The sequence below is a fragment of the Haliaeetus albicilla genome, chromosome 4 (assembly GCF_947461875.1).
Source record: "Haliaeetus albicilla chromosome 4, bHalAlb1.1, whole genome shotgun sequence".
Lineage (NCBI taxonomy): Eukaryota > Metazoa > Chordata > Aves > Accipitriformes > Accipitridae > Haliaeetus > Haliaeetus albicilla.
The window spans coordinates 35,798,124-35,823,198 of NC_091486.1; the positions used below are offsets into that span (position 1 = coordinate 35,798,124).

The following is a 25,075-nucleotide window of genomic DNA, read 5'->3' on the forward strand; positions in this document are numbered from 1 at the left end:
TGTTCTTGCTGACATGCCTTCAACATTCCCGTGATACAAGGAATGCTTTTTGAGAATTGATATTTTCTTGTTATACTTTTACTTGCCATTCATTCACTGATGATTTTATCTTCAGTGGCATATTTTCCAGGATACAGGGTAAAGTATATGTGCTAAGATTATACAAATCTTCACAGTTAAATCTACATATGTCTGCAGTATCTGTCAGTATTTACACATAGATATACTTGATTCTCCCACAAAGATACTCTGCTTTACTCTTTCCTCATCAATTATTTCATTATTAGTTTTTATGATGTGTTTCAATTAGCATTAGGCATTTAACACCTACTTTGAGTCATCTCCTATACTCTACAAAGAATCAGATTTTGCACAGAGGTGTGGAAGTCCTTGTACAAAAGGAGCATCATGCACTGTTCCCAGTTTCACATGAAAAAGCAGAAGTCAGGCAAGAGTAGTAGGTCCAACAGAAAGCACTAATGTCAGGTCTATTCCTTCAAAGCTTGGGCTACTTCTGAAGTGATTCACTGTTCCTTGTATCATCAGGCAATTCCCAGATATGTCTCTAGACAGGTCACAACTCAAGAATTTTTGTTAGAGTAGAAATACATATGTTACAAAACCACTGTCTTCTCCAGAGCATATTGATGTTTCTCCCCCATGCATCCACTGTAGTTGTCTGTCTGGATGCAATCTGAAGTCATATTAATTAGAGGAAGTCTACAAATAACTTTTGTGTTTTTATACTCCACCTGACAGTGCTGACTGACAAAGACCAATCCCCCAGATGGAAGCCAGCTGCTCTAGAAGAAGTCAGTGATGAATTTCTGGACGATTGTTTTAAGCCATTGGGAAACAACGATCTCAAGTTGTAAAGATCAAGCCTATTGATATCTTATACATCTGCTTAATTCTATGATATAAAATTTAATAGCAGTATGATAAAGCTTGACAAGACTCTTTTAGCTAGCCCGGGATTTGTAAGTCTAATTTTTTGCATTCAGGAACATGCTCTTTTGTTATGCTGCCATAATGGCAAAATAATAATATCTCTGGTTAATAAGGGGAAAAATTACTTCAAGGCAAATTGTTATTTTTACTGCTTTACACAATGATTAACATTTAATTTCTGCATCAACTCTTAGTTTAGGAGGAACCTTTGGGGAGAGAGCATAGTTAAGGGATGACCTAATAAGCAAGAAGTCAGGAGACCTTTGTGTTCTTGTCTCTGTCACTGATCTGTTAACTTGGGATTGTGCCTTAGATTCTTCTCTAAACAATGAAAATAAAATATACTTAAAGCTTTAAAACAGAGCTACAAAGGAAAGTGCAAGACGTGCTAAATGCATGGTGTTAAATAGTCTTTTAAATAAAAGGTCAGACTAACACATTATTAGTCTGAGAGCAAGGAATTGTTCTATTGATTTAACATTTGGTCAGTATTCAGTCTTGCTATGTGATGCAGACATTGTTTCAAATGTCATAATATTGCCAGAGCCTGGAGCACACTTCTGCTTGCTTGTAAAACCAAATTTTTTAAATGCCATTAAGCTTGATTGATTGAACTGCAGAATTAGTTTTTCATTATTTCAAAAATTGCTAGTTTTTCCTGGTCTTACAGTGGTAAAGAAAGAACTGTCTCAGACCTTCCTCTGAAAACTAAGCAGCACATTTCCTGTTGATGTGAGTGATTGTCTAATGATTTTAGTGGTAGAGGTCAGCCTGGCCCTAATACTGCAAGTGGCTGGAGTTTATCTATACCAACTAGTCTGAGTTGCCATTTGCTTGTGCCCATGAACATCCTGCCTGCTGGGTGGAAAATTTGTGAAAAGTAGGGGGAACACAGCAATACGTCCTGAAGATAATAGGGGAAAAGGTGAAATATCTGCTGCTACATGGATCATATAGGTTTTTAACACAACATATCCTAACAAATGTATTTGTTGGAATCAAAATTTAAATATACATCAAAACCCCCTTGTTGTATGTGCATTAAAGGTTGCTGGGTTCTGATACTAATAATACTTGAAGTTACACGACATAACCAGAGCCCCTTGATAAAAGTATAATCTTTTGGGGGGGGGATAAAATTAATTTTTCTATTGTGCATGCAACACATCGCTACTAATCTTTCTTCAACAGTAAGACTGCATGCTTTTTTATGGTTAATCAAATCATGTATCAGTATCTCTTCCTACTTGTTGCTACAGTTATAGGCAGGTCACAAATACAAATTTTGGACTCTCTGATGAACCACTGGGACTAAAAGAAGAAAACTTTTGTTCAAATTATGTAGCCAGTAATCAACACTGGGGAATCAAAAAGTCAGAGCTACAGCAGAACCGTTACGGAGTTTTCAACATTGGGCAGTTTTTGTTACCGGCGGTAATGGTCTGCACTGGTTTAAGGCTCCTTCCTTCCTAGAAGCTGTTGCCTGGAAACAAAGTCCAGGAAATTCAGACATCAAGGTGAACTACTAGAGTGACTTTCAAAGAATTAGAGGTGAGCAAAACGGAGAGCAAAATCAAGAAAAAATGGCACCTTGCTTTGTCACTAGAATCTTTAAGATAAAATTGTGAAAATTTCAGCTGTGAGTTAATGTTACCATGTACAACTTTGTTATGAGACAGTCCTTGATTTTATTTTCAAAAGCAGTTGAGAGATTTCATTAATACCTTTTGGGTAATCCTGAAAATCTGACTTGAATTTCTACCTCATGCTGGTTCTGTAAGAAATGCAAACCATGCCCCTTATTTTTTAAAAATGTTATATGTTTTAGATTCTTAAACAATTAGTATTTTTATTTTTAAAAAATTAGTTCATTCAATTATTTTTGTACAAAAGGAGCAATCTTCAGCGACTATATTTAAGAACACAGTAATCCCCAGGAAGCAGGGATCATACCTTCTCTGATTGAAAAGGACTTAAAACGTTTTAGCAAGAGTATACTTCTGAATCAATAAACTTTGACTTGCATGTTCAGTTGCTTCCAAAATTTATGTGAACAGGAATTACCCAAACTCACGGTAACAAGATCCTGTCCAATCTGTGCATTTTTATCAAATAAAAGTCATACAAGCAGATGGTAAGTTTAATTTTATTTGGTCCACAAGAAAATATTTTCCAGAAAAAATATTGTAAAAATATATTGTAGTGTGTTTTATTTGGGAATACTGATGTGTCTTACTCCAGAAATATCAATTTTACAAAGCTGTGCTGCAGTTAATGTGTTTTGAACCATTATTAGAATATCAAGACAGTCACATTGTACCCACTCAGACTATACTTACGTTTCCTGGAGAAAATATAAAGCATATGTATTTTTAACTCCTAGATAGAAGTAAACGGTTTTGCGAAGTATGCCAGTCCCATACTGGAGTGCCTTTATTACACAAAGTCAGGTCAAAGAATCAGTGGCAACTTAGTTGGAAAGCCACTGTAAGTGGATTTATAAGACTATAGGACAGCTTAGAGTAATCTAATGATAAGTAAACAGATGTAATTTTATTTAGGTAAAGAATTTTTTATATTTGTTAGTATTATGTATTAAAAATACAGCAGAACTCTGGCAAGAGATCTCCTTTGATCTATTACCAGATTGTAGTATTGAACAGATATAATTTTTTTTTTTTTATTAAGAGTAAGCGCATTATTTTTTAAGGACAGTGTCCTGTAAGAGATTGTTTTCCTAGTGAGAAGCTGTCTCCCTGTTGTTTGTAAGCTTATTTGCTTTCCATTTGCTGCATGCTTTTCCTGAAGTGCCAATGTCATAGAAAGCATCATAAACCAGCTGGAATTGCACTTCAGGCCATATTGAAGCTGCTGTAATCTTCAAGCATTAATGAGGGAAGACAAGCTTTGTTGTTGCAGGTAAGGACTGGTTGGACATAACAAGCAGCAGGTGATTCAGTCGCTATCGCGTTATGGGTGGCTCTCTGAGCAAGCAGCGCAGCTATCCCACACAGCAAGTATTCCAAAAGGAAGCTCACTGCAATGCATGTTTAATTATACCTAGGTAACTTTCTCCTTTGAGGAAATTTTGAGTCTTTATCAGTACAGATACGATGATGTGACTTTAGGCTATTTTATATTATTTTATAATCCTGCCTGCTGTTGGACTGTGCAGTGGCAGCCTGCCAATAGAGAAGCTGTTTCAAAAGTGCATCTGTTATTCTGACTCCAGAAGAGTGTCAGATGCTAAGGCTACATCCAAAGAAAGGATGTGAGACATTGGAACACCTAACTCCCTGTGGCAGCCACCAAGGTATTTGTACAAGGGTCAAGACAGATATACCTAAATGCACTCCTAAACCGAGTGCTGTTTTCTATCTGCTATTCACCTATCTGGTAATATGTCTATGGTATGGAGTTTGGGCTTTTTTTTTTCTTTTTCTGGTTTTTTTTTGTTTTGTTTTGTTTTTTTTTAATTACTGTCTTTGGCAATGTTAACATTCTTGAGTCAAGACTAACGTTACAGAAAGGTTGGCCTTTTTTTGTAATAAAGCTTTATTTTAGCTATAATAAGAATAGGAATCTTTTTTAATACTATGGTTAAGCAATATCCAGTTAATATGTACTGATCTGATCAGTGTTTTGGTTTTGCTTTTTAATTCACCCAAGTATGCAGCAGAGGTTTTTTTAGATAGAGCAAATGTAGGGTATCATCTAATGTTTTACATAGTTTAGAGCTTCAATGAACATCACTGTTAGCAGCAGAATTTAAATGGGCCATAATACCTTAGTCCCACTTTACATGTGGTTTCAAAGACTATGTTACTTCATAGACCAGGCATTATAACATGAGCAGATTTTGTTCCCTTTTTCAGCAAAAGCCTGAGAACAGTCTTCATAGCAGGGTCTAGTCTGGTGACTGAAGTAATGGCAGTCTTGTGCTGTGTTACAGAGAAGCATTTTTCATCCTTTGCTCTTGATAACAACCACTTCCCCATATAGGTGAACTTCAAATAACTAAGTTTGTGTCAGAAAGTTTGCAAAACAGCTCAATTCATAGACTGTCTTATGTCTGAGAATAAGCTAAAAATAACGATTTACATGGTCCTCGTTCTGCTTGTTTCCCATTGCTTGAAAAATCATGCTTTATATCATTTACTAGAACTACGTGTACCTTTTAAAAATAGTAACAGTTTTTGCCAGTATGGAAAGCATTTTTCTATAAAATGAAGACATAAAATGGAAAAGCACTTTGATCTAGGAAAAAACCCCTACGTCTTTTAAACTGGCTATAACAGAAAAAGGAACAAACAGGTGCTAATAACCCAAGCTTTTACAAGGCATTCACTTTGTATAAAATGTCAGCAAAATTACAGCTTTAAGATGGCTATGATTAATTTATGCCTTTCTTGATATCTCAAATGCTAGTTATGAGTGCAGCAGGTCAGGCTGCAAGTCCTGGAGAGGCAGGGTGCAGTGTGTGGATGCAAGCTAGATCAAACCGGTAAAGAATGTAGCCCTTTAGCTTTCGGCCTAAGGCTTATTCACTAATTCAGTGCATGGCTCAGGCTTTAGGTTGCTGTAGCTCATATTTGCATCCCCATACACAGTTTTACCAGCAGGTAAGCGATGAGCCTACAGAAGCTGAAGGAAGGTATACTGTCCCAAGGGTGTTACTTTAGAGTGAAATTTTAGTGTAATGCAGCCATAGGTCCCATGAAACAAATAGTCCTAAAACATTGTTACGCCCCTGAAGGTTCATTTCACTAGTTAGCCTCAGTAGTTTTTGCACAACTATCTGGGTTACAGAAAAAAAACAAAACCACAAAACACAAAAGAACCCCCCCCCCAAAACCAGCACCCTAACAGAAAAAAAACCCCCAAACCCAAAACCCCAAACCAAAAAAACCCGAACAGCCTTGTTCCGAACACAGTGATCAGGTGTCGTTAAACTATCTTACTGCAGGATCTTCGAGAATAGCCTTCATGCATTTACAGAAGCCAGAGCATCTGTTAATTATAATGCACTGTTTATCAATATTGTAATGTTTTTCACTGGTTCACTTAAGAATGGAAGTTGAATAGTATCATAATCCATATGGTTCCCTGAATACTGCTTGGTTTTATAGAATGCTTCTCATCACCTTCATTATTTTGTGGTTTACAGATTTAGTCAGGTCAAAGAATCAAAGTAAAATTTATGACAGCAGTTTTCTTTGCTACATGCAGACCTTGGTTTCACTTTAGCAAAATGCGGACAAATTTGCCAAGCATAGAGAGTTCTTCTCTTTTCACCTACAAACTGGCCAGTGATTTTTTTATGCAGTACATAAAAATAATCCACGCTTTGTTGTTAAGCATCTTTGGGGCCTCTGTGGCAGTGCTTGTACAGTTGCAGGGCAGCCACATTCTTCTCATCCTCTTTTTTTAACACTAATTTCTGATCACATTCAACACATACAAAGACAGAATATACTCAACATACGGCCAATAACAAATGACACTTGATTAATAGATTCTACTGTAATCCAATTAGTTTCTTAGCAATACAGATTAGAAGGCAAATTTTTTCAGCCTCTCCTTGCAAACATTCATATAGTGGCATTATGCTCAAATCACAGCTGATTTTACTTTATTTGCACTAGTACCAAATACAAACTGCTTAACAGACAGGACACTCACTGTGAAGACAGTCCTTGCCAGTCAGGGCTCAGGGCACATCACTTTCAATAAAAGGGATGTCGCTGTATTTGCTTTCAGTCACTGCCCACTGTTTCACCGCCTGATCAAGAATCTCACGGGAGAGACGGTGTGCATAGTCTAGCACTATAGTGCTTGATGGACTTCTCTCATCCACCTTCACTGCTATCAGTGATGATTTCTCCCCAGTGCATCCTTCGTTACCTTCCCCGATCCTTTCATCCTGGATAGCATTTGAACCTGGAAAGGCATCCTTGGATTTGATGCATCCCATGGTACATTTGAAAACGCAGCTGCAGAATTCAGTTCAACAGCATGTTTTGATAATCTGGAAATGGTTTCGTTGTTTGATGCACAGTGTTGCTGCTTCTTGCCAGTGGTTCGTGTTATTTTCAAAGAACAGAACGTCTCCTTTTGTGCTTCTTTACTTCTGAAGAAATCTGTCAAAATAGTGTTTCGTATAAACACAATAAATAGTTTACCATTCTGATTGAGGTCAAAGGAAAGCTAAATCCACTACAGATGCTTGTAGAAGCAACTTTAATAAATCTCTTCATGGTGTGCGTAAAATGGTTTTGTCAGGAACATCCATCTACTACTTGACCTGAATTCAAGCTGCCTTTGAATGCAATTCCTAGTACGTGATGTAAGCCATCTAGGAACGTAAAGGTCTCAGGAAACAAACAAACAAACAAACAAATCTATGTTTCCTCCAAACTGACAATGCAGTGCTCTTTTCCTGAATCTGTAAACAAATACTGTTTAACTCCAGTGACTGCTGCTGCTAAAGAAAATAAAAACAAACCCCCAAAACAGCCCACAGAAGCACCATACAACCACCACCTAACGAGAGCCTTGTGTCATAGCTGTTGTACACCCTTTGGGCAGGAGTGACACTAATTCTCAGCGTCATTCTGCTGTTGCTTAAGGAGGCTTGAGCACACAGTCACGGGAAGGTATTCATGAGGAACAAGAGCTGCTTTTTGTTTTTTCCCTTGAGAGGTTTGGGAAAGCAGCAGCGGACTGCTGTGTTCAAGGCAGTTCTGACAGAGCTAGAGCACCATTCTTACTAAAACAGGACAACTCCACATCTAGAGAAGGGAAAGTGAGGAACGAAACACCTGACGGGATCCTTTTGTCAGACTCAAGAATCAGAATTGCTCAGCCCCAAATTCTGGTATATGTTTTTTTGTTTAATAGCGTACAAAGCTGTTTCTCAGGCTACTTTGTCTATGAAGGCAAAGCAGAATCTCATGGTATGCCTGACTTCGCGTGGTATGAGCTTACCCGCTTATCAGAGTTAATAGACTGCCAGCCAAAATAAAGACTGTGCTGCACAAAAACCAACTGTTCCCTACAGCTTCACCCGATGACGTTGTACTAAGGTCAGCCAAAGTTAAAGGGTTTTCTGTAAATAGCCTTTGAAAACATAATCATGGCAAAGATGTTAAGCCTTATTTATTTGCTTTATATACTGGGGTAGACAGGGGCTCCAATGCAGTAACCTGATCGCAGGCAAATATTTGCAGAGGAAATCCCATTTGCAGGCAAATGGTGCTTCACAGGTAGGACGGGACTTCCCCAGTCTAGCAGCCGACTCATGAGAACCCGGTTCATGGTGACAAGCTTCCCTCCTCTTTCTGCTAGTTCACAGAAACATCACTACCTGTTTAGAAAACAATTTGTAGGGCTGAAGCGCCAGCACTCAGAAGTGGTGGTTGGTGTTCTGGCAGAAAGTCAGACCTAAAAGGCTTCTGAAACCATGAAGTACATACAAATGTTTTCATACCTCTAGCTTTGTGTCAGAACATTTCAGCGTTTTACAGAAATGTTTGTAAATCACTTTAATAAAATTCAGTTAAGTTTCTTTTGTGCGTAATGACATGCTGTAGCATGTGCCAGTGTATTTTAGAATAGGCAGTACAGTTAACAAGCCTGTAACATAAACCCTGCTGCTAGCATTTGTAGTTTTACCCAACACAGAGGAGAGCTAAGCTATCAGTGAGATTTTTATTGTAATAACTTGTTATTAAATGAGTAGAAGGAAGGATTCCCTTCACTGCACAAGAAACCACATTTATGCCTACGGAGGTTTATAAAAAAAACCCATGAGCTTTATACCCATGTCTATCAACTGCATACATTGATGAAACTTAAAAAGCTTACAGAACATGCTTACAGACCAGAGGCCAAGGAGATGTCTGAAAGCAATTCAGACATCTGAATAATTCAAAACTGCCTAATAGTAATATCTTGTGCATGTCTAATTTCAATATTTACCATTAATAAAACATTAATCAAAATAATTTCCACTTGCTCTTCTGGAGCTCAAAGTATCTAATATGGCAAAGAATCACTAATAGCACTTATAACCCAACATTGCTGATACCTGAAAGCTGCAGTCTTTATCCAGCCAAGGTAATACACAAGCTTCACTGGGAGGTGCCCAGGTATGCTGTCCAATCCCTTCTCACCACACTACTGGTAACAATTAGAAGTTTTAGATTAGATACCGTGTCCTCCGTAGGCTTAGCCAGAACTGTAAGTATTGTACATTTAAACCTCAGATTCCCCAGCCATACAAATGCTCTTTGCCACAGTTGATGTAACAACCTATTTTACTAGAGTTTCACCCCTGATGCTTTGTTGAATGACTATTCATGTTTGGATTTTTTTACCTACATTTGAAGCCATATTATTTTATACGTTATCCTATTTTTTTGCACTTTTTAAAGGAGGTCTGTTGAATGGTAGCCAGCTTTAGTTAGCATTTTATCATTGTTTTAAGATGTTTCCATCCTACAGCTGGAGACTTCCTTTCCTCTTCTGTTAGGGGACACCAGCAGATGAGTTAGTGTCTAGCAGAAAGAAGGAGGGAATGTGAGTAGAGGGAGGACAAACATCTCCTGAAGTAGGTAGGGAGAAGGTCCCTAGGTCAGCATCTTCGTCTGCAGGATTCACCTCTGTTCCCACCTTCTTACCTCTGCCTTTTCATTTGGGCTAAATGAAATGTTTGTGTGACTGTCTTACACAGAGGAAGGGGTGGGCTATAAAACTTCTAGATAGCAAGGCATGCAAGACAACTAAATTGTTCCAAATTGATTACTAGTTGAGCTTAAAAGCAGAGTTATCGACCCTAGTTTAAACTCTTGACTGTTGCTCATTTCATTATTTATAGAGCGCAGTACTTTCCTAGTCACTGCAGTAAGTTTTATAGTTTGCCCGCTCTGCTCGAGTTAATAATTGTTGGCACATAAATGATCACAAATGAAGCTGCCCTCAATCTTCTGCCTGCTTTCTTGTTTTTCTGACAACCATTGCTTGCGCATACCTGGTGAAGCGCTATTTAAATCCCCTCCACCTAACTCATCTCCAGAGTGTCGAGTTCTGACAGGGATTTTAACATCTCTAGCTTTCCTCACAATGCTCACAACCTCGGGGGGGGAAGGCAAAAAAAAAAAAAAAAAAAGCAGCTCATTGTACTCCCAGCACGATGTTTCATTCAGTAACTGCACAAGGCAAAATAGTCTGATAGCAGCCTGTTTCCTTCAGTGTCCGAGCTCTAATCTGTTACCAGTTGTGGCTCAGAAACCACTGCATAGATGGTTCGAGGCTCAGGCCAAAACCTCTGCAGATGCAGCTCCTCCCGTGACAAGCTGCTGCGCTTAGCTGGAGGCAGAGGTTAGGGAGCTGCAATCTGCTCTGTTACACTGTCAACCAGGAGTTAAAGCAACACCATCACAAACCTTAACATATCTTCTCTTTATAAAAAGACCAATTTCACAGTAAGTGAAATGTTGATTTAATGAATCTGAAAAAAATACAGGTTCCTGGTTGTGCTCATTTTCAGTGGACGTATAGTCAACATGCTTTTAAATACCTCATTTAACTTCAATACTATAAAGACTGTGTATTATTTTAAGAAGAGTCCTGAAAACAATCGATTCCCTTCCATATGCCTGGAATTGGAATTTCCCAAGGACAAGTTCAGGTGTTGTTTCACCTGTTATGCTACTTACTACATGTGTGCCCTGTGGTAATAGAAGGAGAGAGAAAATACTGAGGGAGTCGTACCAGGTTGCTGAACTCACCTTGCATGAGAGGGTTAAGCAGTCTCTTTGCCACCCTGGCTTTTAAGTGTTTCCTGTCAAGGTAAGTTCATTTCTAACCACTGAAGGAAACAAAACAATGGTAAAAGGATGCCTGCAATTCACTATTATACAATATAAAATACAGGAAAAAAGCATTAATAGCATAACTGCAGTTTTATTTAGATAAGTAAGACTTCTTAAGGTATTAAAATCATCAAGAAGAAATAATTACAAAAGGGTAAATGTGAGCTATCCAAAAATACGTTTCACCTGCCTCTCTGGAATACATCTTCATAGGATGAAGGCAGGCAGAAAAGCAAGAATTTTGCTGTTACACAACATCTCTAGCTATCGCAGGCAAGCAAGTTCCTGCTACCAATTAAACCGTTTCCATCCATAAGACCTTTGAAAAAATCTCCTTGAAGTTCAATGCTATACTGCAAGGAACTGCTTTCTGTAACGCCTTCTGTTACGGCAGTCACCGGATTAAAAGTAAGTCGTACTTTTCAAAATAGCTTCGTGCAGCTTTGCCCAATTGAACACGGCAAGTAATTTCTGCTGTGACAGAGCCAGGCTCCTCCCTTCCCAAACTTTAGGTTCAAATATGACTCCTTGTAACCCGCGTCCAGCCAGGGAGGCTTTTAGGTTTTTATCCCCTCTGTATCCACAAGAGAAGCTCAGTATGCTACTTACCAAAAACACAGCTGCTTTTAACAAGTTGTCCCACTTGTCCCCAGTACAGCACAGACAGCTTCACAACTGGGTCTCTGCAAAGGGAGCCAATAAATAAAACTTAGCACTCGTGAAGATGTCAAAGTTAACGTATCATCACAAAGTTAGATGAATGTGTAGTGCTAGCCTTGCAGAAGACTGTTTGCCTGTTCACCCACAGTATTTGACTTTGACAAAGGTAAAAGGATGATACAGCACTTCAGAAATTAGATTGAATGGCAGGCTGCAACAATTTATACACAGCACCTAACCCCAGGCATACCGCGGGGCCACTGCTTGGGTAGTGGCTCCCATACTACACGCAGGATGCCAACCTCCTTCCACGGCAAGTCCAGTTAAGGACGATGTCAGCATGGATATAGGAAGGGTAACATGCCAGCATCTGGAGCGCACCATCTTTTGCCTAAGCTTGAAAGTTCTCTCCTGTTTTCCCTTCTCCCTCACCAGCTTCTGCTGAGACCTGGACCTTTATCATCCAAGTGCATAGGGAGAATAGTCAGATAATCACAGTGCTGTCATTACCGTGGAAACAACAAACATTACTCTTTGCTACAAAGATATTCAAACTCAAGGCAGGTGACCCAGCCGACGTACCAGCAGAGGTAAACCAAGCAGCATTTAGGCATCCAGACCTCTGAACTGCACCTAATCACATTAAATATTTACATCCTCCATGTAATAATGGAGAGAAACAGAAACCCAGAACATCCTACGTCTGCCTTTCCTCTCCCTAACAAGGTGGGATGTTATTCAGGAGGACACATGATATTATGCCTTTGGATATTCTGCAGTTTTGAACGGAGCAGTGGCACATAGATGGTAGAGGGATGAATCATTCACTTAGCGCACAGCATCGCCTCCATCGCTGCGGGACTCAGAGGCTCCCTGCGCAGAGCAGCCCCAGGCAGGGGCTCTCAAAGCAGTCCAGTCCACCAGTTTTCATTTCTGCCTCTCCTCAACATCCAGTTTTCTGCGAATCCTACAGAGGAGACGCACTGTAGTAACATTTATTATAAAGACTCCTTCTAATCGTAGGAAAAGAAAGCTTTAAAAAGCTAGACTTATTTTAAGATGAGCACAATTCCCAAGATCCAGCTACCGCAGGCAATCACTGAAATACCCAAATACCCCCAAACAACTCTCATTCCTCGCAGGGCTATCCTCTTCCTCTCCTGTCACTTGCTGCCGAGGAGAGATAAGAGCTACAGATTAGAAAGGGCTGGATGCAGGAACGGCAAACAACTGCTCTGCAGGATTAGCATGTAAGTGAAAGTCTCCTGGTTATCTGCCTCAGGGTACACGCTGGAATTTCAAAGGCTTGGGTTCCCCCCCATGACCAGAATTGATAAAACTTTTGCAGGCTTCTTAGCCAGTTTGTAACTGAATGGGAAACAACACACTCGCTTTTCAGAAACAGCCATAACCTCTAGCTTACTTCAAAAGGCTTTTCAGTAACAGGTCAGTTGATGTAGAAAGCAAAGGTGAAGTACAGCAAGGAACATAGAGGTGAAGATACCAATAGTTCAGAAAACAGCAATGCTAGTAGGTACAGTCCTCAGCAGCCACAAGGTTAGTTTTCATCCAGGAAAAAAAAGTCTTGTTAAAAGTAAAGAACACCACGGGCTTGGTAGCTGTCTAATTTCATGAAAGCAAAACTGTACGCAGTCAGCCTGTCCTGAAATCCTCCCTCCAGTACAGCATTTATTTATCGGAATTGCATGCAGCTTGGAGAGCATCCTGAAGGAAAGAGGGGAAGAGAATGCTGAAAACTTCTTACAGGCTCTGCTCTCATTTTAACTTAGCTGCTTGTCCAAGAAACCATACGTAGAATCATAGAACAGTGTAAGTTGGAAGGGACCTTAAAGACCATCTAGTTCCAGGCCCCCTGCCATGGGCAGGGACACCTTCCACTAGACCAGGTTGCTCAAAGCCCCATCCAGCCTCACAACATAATACTGTTTTCTCCCAATTAGGACAGAAATACGTACAATGTATTAATTCTGCTTGATTTTTCAATGCCTGATGGTTTTTCCCCCAATGTCTCAGAACACAAGTAAGTAGACATTTATCAGTACAGACTCTCTGCCAGACCATGGACAAGGGAGAACATTAACTTAACCTACCCTCATCCAAACAAGAGTGGGATGCCTACTGTTGTTGAAAGCCTGTTTTCTAGATGAGGAAAAGTGGACCAATAGATTTCCTTAGCAAGTGAGGCCTCGGAGCAAGGTTGTAGAAGAAAGGGCATGAAGAAGATGCAGAGCTTCTCAGGAACTCCATCCGCAGGAAATTTAGCCAAGATTTAAGGAACCCAACTACAGAACTTAGAGGAATGCCTTGGTTCAGAGGAAGGAAAAGCTACTGGTCATAGAGGAGATCTGAAACTCTCTAAGAACCCAAATACAAAATAATGCTCAAAACTGGGGAGTGAGCAGAAACAAAATATAAGAAATGGACATAAAGTTTTTAACATAGATGTTCAGCTGTGTCCTTGCCCTGCGCAACATGGGAAGGTACGTGTTCAACACATCTTTCAGCAAAGCCCACAGTTCTTGCAATTATTAGCCCACCCCCCATATATATTAGCTGCAAATCTATAGCCTGAAGACGACCCCCACAAACATTTTCTCCATAGCAGGGGAAAACGGAAGGCGTACCACCAAAGGACGTCAGAGACACTGGCCAAGTCCCACACTGACGTTAGACCGCTCCAAAGCATGGCATGGGGTCCAAACGAAGCAGCCTGTTGGTTTATTACAATGCCGTGACTCTGCTTTGAATGAACGAGAGCGGAAACTGGTATTTTCCTATACATACTGCAAAACTTCCATCCCAACAAGTCAGTTGTGCAGTCACAGCCTACCTTTTAACAGCCTACCTTCAGGAACACGTTAAAACATCAAGCTACTTATACTCGCTCTAAAGCTTCGGATGTAGCCTTGTTTATAAAGGGTTATTCCTGTCCTCCACAGGTGCCAGCCAAAGACAGACTGCTGCAGATGACGAACGGGGATGCACAAATCTTTACAAGCAAGACAGCCCCTCCTGCCGTTGTCACTGGCTGCTGCCCAGCCTGGGATTCCTGCCAGTGAGAACTGATGAGCAGCAGCAGGTAAAACAGTGGATCAGTATCTCACTCTGACAGCCGTGTTTTATTGTAGTATCTGTCACAAGACTCAACTACGAACATAGGGAGCTGCAGATCATAAGGTATGAATGAGGCGCGTTGGTTTGCTTTGTGATGCCCTTACAAAGGCAAAGGCCCCACTGGATTAATGCAAATGAAAGTCAGAAGGAAGGAGATGGCCAGGATCTGCCCAAGATCAAGCAGAGAAGAGTACAAGAGAAGCAGCACACAACCCCATTCTGTTCTTTAACCTCCCTATACAGAAGCCAATTGTAAAACTGGGAATCGGAAAGAGGAATGCAACAGAAGACCCATTTTTCCACGTCTCGCGCAGGAACGCGCAGGAAAACACAGCCCCGTGTTTTAAAATCACAGCGACGTTACTAATGATTGGCAGAAATCGGCCGAGGAGTAAGAGAACAAAGTGAGGAGTTAACGACCAGATGCTCCAGCTGTACGAAAGCTGCCCAGAACCGCAGTGAAGAACCACGTCAGCCTTAAAAATCACGCCGTCTCACGGCTCTCCCCCAGTATTCGCTCTCTCGAATTTCATCGCTCCCAACGTGCCAGCTTCTACTTCTAAGAGAGTTGCCGCCTTCGGGCCCAAGCAGCGGGGCGGCCGGCAGCCAGGCGAAGCGGTCGCGCCCCGCGCAGCTGGCGGCACTGCCGGCTCTGCCCCCAGGACCCTGCCCACGGAACCGCGTTGGCCCTGGAGACACGAGCGTCGCTAGGCTCTACCCAGCCCCTCGCGTGACCGGCGCAAACCACAGCGGTTTTAAAGAACGGGTTTTCTCCCCAGAGCACGACGTTCGGAAGAAAACTCATTTGTACCTACGTGAAGGTTGAAAGCGCCCCTTTGTTAAGACCATAGCGTGAGCGCCTGTATTTTTCCTTTTTCTTTTCTGGTTTTTTTTTTCCAAATCGCTACAGTGAGACACCCGATTCGGACTCCTGCTTCCTGAACCACGAGAAAGCACAAGACCCTCCACAGGTTTTACGATTTTTGCCACGGCGGACCCTACGCCACCAAACCCGTAGTTCACGACGCGCTAGGGGCAGGCAGCCCGCCCCGCACGGCGTTGCGGGGAAGCCGGGAAAGGGCACTCGCGGCGGAGCAGGGGCGGACGAGAAACCCACCCTCCCTCCCGCCGCCCGGGCCAGCACTCGCGTCCCCCCCGCGGCAGGAAGCCCGCGGACGGGGGAGCGGCCACGCCGCTCGCCTTCCCGCTCGGCGCGGCTCACCTCGCTCTCCGCCGCTCCTCCGGTGATCCCGCGGGACGGCGCCCGGCTGGAGCAGCACCTCCGTTCCCCGCGGTTTCGAGGACTTCGCTGCCAGCGACCTGGCCGCGAGATGGCGGGAGGAGCGAGGCGTCGCCGCCGCCCGTCCCCGAGAGCCCACCTCAAAGCCCGGCTCCTCCTCCATCCCTCCGCAGCACACGCTTGCGAGGCCGAAGGCCGGTCCTGCCCGCGGCCGCCGCTCGCCCCGCGGGTGGCCGCGCCCGGCGACGGCTGCCGGGGGGGGACACACGACCCGCGGGCCCGTCCCTCCCGCAGCGGGCGACCCCGCTCCTCCTCGCGAGTCCCGGGCGAGACGAGACGCCAGCGAGAAACCCGCCTGACGTACCGGCGCGGCGGCGGCGGCCGAAGCGCGGGGGACCACGTCGCGAACGCGATCCCACCGGCGCGCCTCCGTCCATCGGGCAGAGAAACTCCCGCGGCCGGGCAGGCTGCGGCGGGCTGCTCCCTCCTGGCTCCGCTCCGAAGGCGCCCGCGGGATCAGGCCCTCGTCCCGCCGACGCCGCGTCCTCCGCCCTCCTGTTCCAAAACGACAAAGAAGCCAAACCGCCGCCCGAGTCCCCCTCCGCATCACTTTCGCCAAACGGCCCGCCAGCGCGCCCGCAGCAGCCGGCGCGGCGGGGCTCCCGGCGGCCAACGCCCTGCCGCCGCCCCGCAGCGGCGGCGCCCACGTTCCCCCCCGAGCACCCACCGCGGGGACCTCCCGGGACCCCCCGGCCCGGCCTGGCCCGGCAGCGCTCGCACAGGTAGCGGCCGGGGAGTGCCCCCCCTCCACCGACCAGCCGCCACTCACGCCGCGCCGCGCCGCGCCGCTCCACCGGGCGCTCTCCGCCCTCCCCGCGGCACCGCCGTGGCGGCCGCGGGCTCCCGGGCGGGGCGGGGCGGGGCGGGCAGGCCCCGCCGTCCCCTTCAGCAGCGCCGCGGCCACAACCTGCTGCCCCGCCCCGCCCCGCCGCAGCGGCACCTGCCGCCCCGCCCCCCCAGGGCCGCCCCCCCGCCTCCCGGTGGCAGCGGGGGCGACGTGCCTCCGCGCCGGGATGGGGCCTGCCATTTAAAATTAACAACAACAAAATAATAAGGGGGGGGGGGTGTTATGGAAATCACCCACGCAGGAAAAGCGCCTGTCATTGGCTTCGCCGGCTTTTAGCGGAGGGGAAGCGTTTTCAAAGGGCAGAGTCGCTCTACAAAAGCTCACAGTTATCGAAAGCGCATGTTCCACGCGGCCCTGTGATAAAACACCAACGGGCTGGGGAATGGGGAAGTACTGGTGAACACTGAAGTGAAGAAAACTGTGGGAAAGGCCAGGGGTGAGGCCTGGGCGATGCTTCTCCTGTGTGATCCTGTCAGGCAGCGTCACATCACGTGCCGCTACAGAAAAATATTCATCGTGCCAAAGTGTTTTGAAAAATGCCCCCGCCCCGAAAGAAAGCTTCCTGAAGGAGGGAGCCGAGCCAGCTGAAATACTGCTTTTAACTCTTCCAAAATAAAAGCGACGCTTGAAAACTATGTCTGAAGAGAGGGCAGTGAGCAGACGTCGCGGGTAAAGCTCTCCCGCCTTTGGGGAGTCTTGACATCAAAGCTACTGCACGATCTTGGGCACGGCCTCGGAGCGGCTGCTGCCGAGCCTGTGCCTGGCCGGGGCTGGAAAACAGCACGCCGGGCCCCGCAGCGGTCCCCTCGTCCTAGCAGTGACCGGCTCCGTGCTTCGGGACGCGGGGCTCACGCTGGGCACCCGTTTCTCCTACAGCAACAGGCCAAAAACCAGGGGTGCTGCGGGGCTTGGCCCCCCCCCCCGCTCCTGACCGGCAGCAAAGTCCTCCTGTGTATTTAGGAAACAGTTTTATTGTCAAGGAGGTTTCTCACCTATTTCCAGTTAGGCATCGGCCAGCCAAGGAATTTATTGCAAGGGTATCAAAGCCAAAGAAAGTAATACTAGCGAAGAAAAAAGCTATTCTAAACCTAGCTGCCGTTGCCCTGCTGCTATCAAGCCCCGGCGGGGCTGCGCAGGGCCGGGAGAGCCAGGGGCTAGATAGGCACAGAAAAATACACACCACGTCTCTCCGGTCTCCACTGCCCGCTCCGTGACTAGCAAACCCCAAGCCCTCCGCCCTCGCCCAGAGAGCCGGGGGACAGGGAGCAGGCAGCCACCCCCAAACACCTCCTCCAACCAAATCCAGCGGTGTGGTTAGGCCAGTTGTAAAGGGATCGTTGCTTACAGCTGTTGTGACCGTTTGGCAACAGCACGCAATATTACGCTCATTACTTGCCAAGAGTCCTTCAATAAATATTAATAAAATTTAAAAAAAAGTATTTTACTAATTACTGCCTTCGGGGCCCGGAGAAAGCATTCAGCTGACAAGCGCCGTGCGTGGGCTTTGTACGTGCTGCGATTGCTGCATCATTTCACCCAGCCCTAATGGGAACCACGCCGCCCCAAGAGACCGAAGGGAGAGTTTCTGGGCCTGGGGTGCAAACGGAGGGCGGCAAAGCTCGACCCTCCCTGCCAGCCTACCCACAGCAGCGGTTCCCAGGGCAGGCAGCCTCACGTACCAACGTCGGCTCCGGTTCCTCACACGTGCGATTTTTAAGCGATGAGCTCCCCAACCAGGAGCAAGCCCTTTGGGAGTTAAGCACGCGTACACAAGTGTTTGCAGGAGCAGGTTTTAGGAGCTTGACCCAAAGCCTATTAAAGCTGGCGGCACCATATCCTTTGATTTCAAAGAGCTTTGACTCGGGAGCCTCTGACCTGGGTACATTTCGGTCAGATATTTTTATTACTGTTTTAGTTCACCTCCAGGTGGGTGGAGGAGCAAATCAAATAAAATCATAGCCCTGACAATTAAAACAAGACAGAGTACTGGAAAGGCAGGGTTACCTTGCATTAACAGAGCCATATTATTACAAGAGTGATTTTTAAACTATATAGAAACAGTTTTTAAATAAGAATTTCATAACTAAATTATGAATATCTTTGTAGCGGTTTATGGCTACTGTGCTCTTTCTTATTCTAGCCTGGTTTCTAACACAAGGCTCCGCTTTTAACTTCAGCTTTTAAGCCAGTGCCGTTGCCACCGAGCAGCTCTGAGGCGTGGGGCAGACATTTCACAGGCTGTGCTCCTCTGCACGGCACAGGCTGTAAGTACATCGCTAGCGCCCGATTTGATTGCTCCGTTACATCCCAACAGATAATAAGCATATGGCACTCGTGCACCGCTCGCCTCCCCATGTCATGACCCAACAACAAGCAGTTTAGTCTGAGCAGCAGCACTTCAGTGTAAAGCAGGAGGGGATAGGGAGTTAAGGAGAGGGAGATAGGTGTGATGAGAGTTTCGAGCCTGTATTTATTTCTGGGTGCCAAAACATATTTAATATTTTATTAGCTGTGGAATATGCAAGACAGCTTATTATGTTTAGCTCAAGCAAAGCAGTCAGTCTTTTTCAATGCGGAGCATCTATTCGAAATGTTTACCACCAGGCACAGACCAGGCAGTCTATGAAATATTTAGCTCGTAAAGCATTTCAGTATGAAAGGCTGGGGCCAGGCACAGGTGCTGTGATGTTGAAAACCACAATGCCCAAATCTGAGGTACCCCAGCCCCAGCACGGAGGCCTTGGAGGTGCAGCAGTTGCCCAGTGAGCGGGGCCATGGGGTCCCCAGGGTACCCTACTCCCTGCCAGGGCACAGGAGCCTGTGGGAGGACACAGGCACCAAAGCCTTTCCTGGGACTCAGTTTCCCAGATCAGGCTGCCTCTTACACCCCTCTCCCCAGTCTGAGGGGCTGAAAGCACTTTCCTATAGGGGTAAGGAAGGCACTCGCCCTCCAGAAGAAATTGTTTTGAACCAAGTTTGATGTTTTTGTTGTCGTAAGATCCGATATTTATTTTGTTAGCTATTTTTATTAGTTATTTACTTATTAGAGTTTGCTAGATCTTCCTGTAACATAGTCTGAACCCTCTAAATGCTTGGCATGCCCTGCTCTGCATGCGCGTGTTCACCCCGGCAGGAGACAACTGCTTGGATGTCCCCACGGTGATACAAGCACTTTCCGATAATAAGGTGCACGCGGCATAAATACATTTGCAATGGGAGGAAAATGGTGCAAACTGAATCGTGGAAGTGGAACAGTAAACGGCTGCCAGACTAGATGATAGCTATGCTGAAGTTTCAGAGGAACTTAGGTAAGAAATTGCTGAACCACTACTTTTGGTGCAAAATTTGTCACTTACCAGGCTCTGTACCAGATGGCTAACTTTTAATGAGGTTGTCCAAGGGTAACAGAATAAATGATACCTGGTTTCTCCTTCCCTCTGATACAATTTCAGAGTTCGTGTCCTCATCCTTCCACCTGCTACCTTTCATGGCTTCTCCACGTCTGCAAAGCCTTCCCCCTCCAAGCCTTCAACTCTTCCTCCATGTCCCATAAACCCACAATATCCTACGCTCATTTCTGTACTACTCATATCTTCTTCTGCTTGGCAATATCTCAGCTCGCTCCTATTTCACCTACGCCCAATTTACGACCACCCCAGCTTTTTTCCACACCTTCTGACCTGTGCTGTGTGGTTGGCCAGGTGGGCAAAACATAGCACGTGCTCTGGTTTTGACTAGGTGCTGCCCAGCCGGCCAGTCTGTCAGTCCTGCACACCGACAAACGCTGGGTCAGATTGTCCCTGCCTTTCTTTCAGAAAGCAGAGGAAAAAAAAAAAAAAAGAAATCCTTTGCCCAAGCAGTGCTTAAGTTAATTGAAGATCCCATTGACATGACACGTGGCATTCAAAAAGGGCTAAAGAAGTCCATGGAGGAGTACTGGATCTGTCCAATTCCAACCGCCAACTCACTCCCTAGTCATTGGTTGCTGGCTGAACCACTTCATACTTGCTCCGTTTCTCAATTCTTTTTTTTTTTTTTTTAACATACATGCACACACCTGTATTAGGGAGGACTTTACTGAGGCACATATTTCTCACTCAGTCAAAGAGTTAGAGAAGGGAGGCTAGGACAAGTATTCTCTGCCCCAGTAGCTCCCCCAGAGCATGCCCACAGTCACGTGGTGACTTTACAAAGTCTATTTATATGTGCAGTAATCTGCTATCTGTATGGGCTGGAAAATGTTATGCAGTCTGAAAAGAATCAATATAGAGTCTGAAGAGCTAAAAAAACCCCAAGGTTTTCTCACTGACTAAAATCTCCCTAGTAATCCAAGAGCCTTAAAGTTTTACCCAATGTGCTCTGACCACCCTGCAGTAATGTACTTTGGTAGAGTTTCAAAATCAAAACCATGATGCAAAGGTTGACTTCACTGAAACAACCAGCTTTATAGGCTAAGTAACCACCTTTTAAATAAGTGCTCTATTTTCAAAAACTTTGTTGATGGGAAAGATATTCCTTTCCTCAGCTATAGATTTTTCCTCTTTTTTTTTTTTACCTAATTCTTGTTTTATTATGTGTTGCTGTCGTATTCTGTGCACAACTGAGATTTACCGAAGTCTTTTCTCAGAGCTCATATTTTCTTAAAATATTTCCTTGGTGTTTTGAACTGTGTTGATTAAAAGGAAGGACAGGTATGATTAGCGTATGCCCAAACACAGGCCACGGAAATCATTCAGTGCTGCCCAGTTTTCAACTTACTACAAAAGCACATTGCAGTGGCCATGGCATGTTTGCTTCTAACCTTAGGGCACAACATTGATTTCTACATCACAATTATTTTTGGAACATCCCATCCTCCTGCTCTCAAAAAAGGGTTTGATAGTTTTTAAGTTTAGAATATAAATGTAAACCCTAGTTCCACTTTCTTGTATGAAGACATCCTGAATATTTAAAGTATATTGCTTAACCCATTGCTATTAATTTGATTCTTTTTTTTTTTGTTACTTGAATGTGCATCTCCTGCTACAGCTCAAAGGAGAAAAACAACGTGAACCATCAGTATATTCATGAACTTCGTACACGTTAATGAATCCCCAGCACTGTGGGAGGATAGTTGACTGTTATCATCAGTCTTCATCACGATTGCAATGAGACAGTTGGGGAGAGACCTGTTTTTTTCCAAAAAATAGGTGAAATACCCCATTTAGCAGCAGAACCTGAAGCATGTCGTCAGTTTTACTCACGTACTTACACTTCAGTGTATGCTGCAGTATTTCAGTAGATAGAGGCTGAGTTGCAGTAATTAATTTCATCCTGTCACCAACACCTGTGCAAAGACATTTGGAACTATTTAAGCCACCATATTTGCAAAATTTTCCTTGAAGAAACAACATTATTTACTTAAAACTTGTCTAGATACTTACAAATGTGCTAAAAAGTTAATTATGACAATACATTACACTCTAAAGGCACTCTGTCCAAATAAAATGAGATGTAATGTGTGGCTATTAATTCTTTTCTCCCATGGAACAACTATACTTAACAGTAATAAAAAAGAAGAAACCAGAAGAGGGGTTAGAAAATAAATTACATGTTTCTATACAGCCCAAATTTTTAGCTAATTGAATGTGTAAGTTGTTAGAAGTTATTTTTTCAATGTGCGGTAGCTGTTAATCCAGAAATTAATAGAAAGTTTGTAGCGGAAGTCTGTCTAGGGCAACCTTAGGAATCTTTAAAACAAAGTTAATTCACAAAATGAGTCTTGGTTGTTTGATAAAACCTGTAATATTTTTGAGAACTTACATCATCCGGCATCTCATTGGAATACATTGAATAACATTAAGAAAATGTGTTGGGTTTTTTTGTAGAACAGAGAAAACAAAGCTTACAAGAAAACATTAAGTCAGAGAAGGCCCATGGAAGCTTTTGTCCTCTGTTTTCTGCAAGGTAAGGCCTGAAAATGCTTTCCCTATTGCTGCTTTTTAGTCAGAAACCTGATGCCCGTTTGTAATAAATCTCCTCTTGTCCGTTCTCTATCAGTTTTGTACATCTCCCATCTTATACCTTTGTTTAGCAGCTTTATCAAGAAACACTAATAAGACAGAGTAAACGTTAAACACTGAAAAACACAGCTATCTAACATGGGTTCCATCTTTTGTAGCACTGTTAGAATACAAAAAGACACTTGCATCCTAGCTTATATATAGTGAGGTAAAAGCAGGACCAGAGTCTGGCCTAAGGATATAGAGGAAAAAGACTTTAGGACTGAAGGAGGACACCTCACAGAACATTAATTCTGTAAGAGAAAGAATGGGATTAACCGACATTTGGATTATTAGTCACACCAGATACAAGTGTATCTTTCTTTCCTTTCTTTCAAAAATGGAGATACTTTGGTAATGTAAAGCCTCATTTTATATGCACCATATGCTGTAGAAGTGTGACTCGACAAAAAATTGTTTTCAAGCTAAAAAACCAAATTACTAAAAATTCAAGACTTCTGTCAGTATCTGGTGACTGATACGAAGTAGTTTCACCATACTGGATTCTCCCGGGTTCCTCTAAAGCTCAAAGATTATTGTATTATAAAAGCCTAATGCTTTCCTAATGCTCCTGGGGCTTTTCAGGTTTTGTGTCCTCCAACAGGGAGCGGTGCTGACTCCCGGGATAGAGACAGACTCCAGAATAGTGGGATTTCTTCCAGCGGGAGGAGGTTGACCGTTTCAGCTAACAAAGACTCGCTGGCAGTGAGCCCTGACCTGGGCTCTGCCCTAACAGGAGTAAACTGTGCTCCCCAGGGAATTACAAACACTGGCCTCAAGTCTGTGGCTTATCTTGGTGCCATAGCAATGACTAGGGTTTGGGTTTTTTGTTTGTTTGTTTGTTTCTAAGAAACCTTTCTAAATGATGTCTCCTTCTGTGGAATACACAGAAGCTGAGCACTAAATCACCAAAGCAGCACTGCGCATTCATCATGAAGAAAAAACCAAAGCAGCAGCAATAAACACTGCCCAGGAGCTTTGGGGAAAGAGGCAGCTATACCTTTTGCTTCTGCCTACATATGAAACTGGAGATCATGTCTGGCAGAAGGTAAGCAGCGAGACTGAACATTAGCTGTCCGCGAGAGGCAGCACGGACACGTGGCTTCGGCCATCCCACTGCCCGGCAGCAGCTCAGGTGTGGTTTGCATACAGCCTGTGCAGCCAGGCACTTAACCTCCTTCTGAATGGACACCATCCTTACCCCGTGCGCAGTACTACAAAACATAAACAAGGAAAACAGTAAATACCAAATATTATTCACATTTTTGCTAATAAGGCAGTATACCAGCCAGAGAAACATTCCTAATTTATACGCAAGTCCTCTCTTCTTTATTTTTTTATCAATGCCTAACAGCAGTAAAACATGAAGCACGGGAGGACAGGCAAACTGCAGCCTTGAAAACATCAGGCAGCAGCACAGCGAGGGGATTAACCAAACATGAGGCATTCGAATATTGCAAAGAGGATCAAGAGAGATTTGCGACTGAAAAGCCACCCACCAGAATTAGTCAGCTGAGAAGCTGGACAGAGAGAAAGCGGGTAAATCTTTCACATTTAGATCTCTCCTAGAATAAACTCAAACTTTGGGATGTGCACTGCAAAACATCACATCAGGCTTCCCTGCCACATGAGGCTGCAAACAACGCCATCTTCTTTCCACACTGGAAATTATAGCTTTGCGATAGTCAATTATCTGGCAAAAAAGCAAACCCCACATTGAGTATGGTCACCGGCACGCCAAAAACTAAGAGCCCTGAGGACAGCAACAAAGCAGTAGTTGTACAAAAATTGCCACACAAAGGGAAATAATACAGAGAAGTAAGAGGAATTTAAGGACCCAGTCTTCCCATAACATTCCCTTCCCTGAAATAAAAATCACTCCCAGGGTTCCCAAACCAAAAAGATACTACAATAAAATATTAAAATGGAAATTGCTTCTCAGCAGAGATAAAGACACGCGTTGCTGCAGACGAAGCTGGGATCAGCAGAGCAGTGACACGCTGAGACCCTGCTCCTCCCAATCTTGTAACGCCTGTGGATTTTAATGTATTTAATGCGGAGAGGTAACGCGTTTCAGAAGAATGTTGTACCAACATCTGTACCTTCAAATTTTCACACTGAGATCAACATCATTATGAGCAACAACTGAAGAAGGTGAACGAGTATGAAACAAGAGTAACAGGCTTTGTATTTGCTCTGGGTCTGGCGGGGACGGAGTTAACTTCCTCCATAGCAGCCCATAGGTTGCTGCAGTTTGGATTTGCGG

General features: G+C 44.1%; 2 protein-coding genes across 5 annotated transcripts in view; one reads left to right on the forward strand and one right to left on the reverse strand.

The window, feature by feature from the left end:
• Positions 1-3,360, forward strand: part of HIBCH (3-hydroxyisobutyryl-CoA hydrolase) — a 49,597-nt gene extending 46,237 nt beyond the window's left edge. For 3 of the 4 annotated variants that reach the window (XM_069781896.1, XM_069781897.1, XM_069781900.1), the window contains one exon: positions 760-3,360. In XM_069781896.1, the coding sequence (XP_069637997.1) occupies positions 760-875 (116 nt within the window). In that variant the 3' untranslated portion in view covers positions 876-3,360. The remainder of the gene's footprint in view (positions 1-759) is intronic. The other variant, XM_069781898.1, reaches the window with a different exon arrangement.
• A 2,269-nt stretch (positions 3,361-5,629) lies between these two features.
• LOC138684940 (collagen alpha-2(I) chain-like) lies at positions 5,630-16,948 on the reverse strand. The gene is made up of 5 exons (XM_069780370.1): positions 16,226-16,948; positions 15,844-15,941; positions 11,436-11,509; positions 6,856-7,091; positions 5,630-5,749 (listed from the first exon to the last, which is right to left on the reverse strand). The coding sequence occupies exons 1-5, from the start codon at positions 16,946-16,948 to the stop codon at positions 5,630-5,632; spliced, it is 1,251 nt and encodes a 416-aa protein (XP_069636471.1).
• Between the last annotated feature and the right edge of the window lie 8,127 nt (positions 16,949-25,075).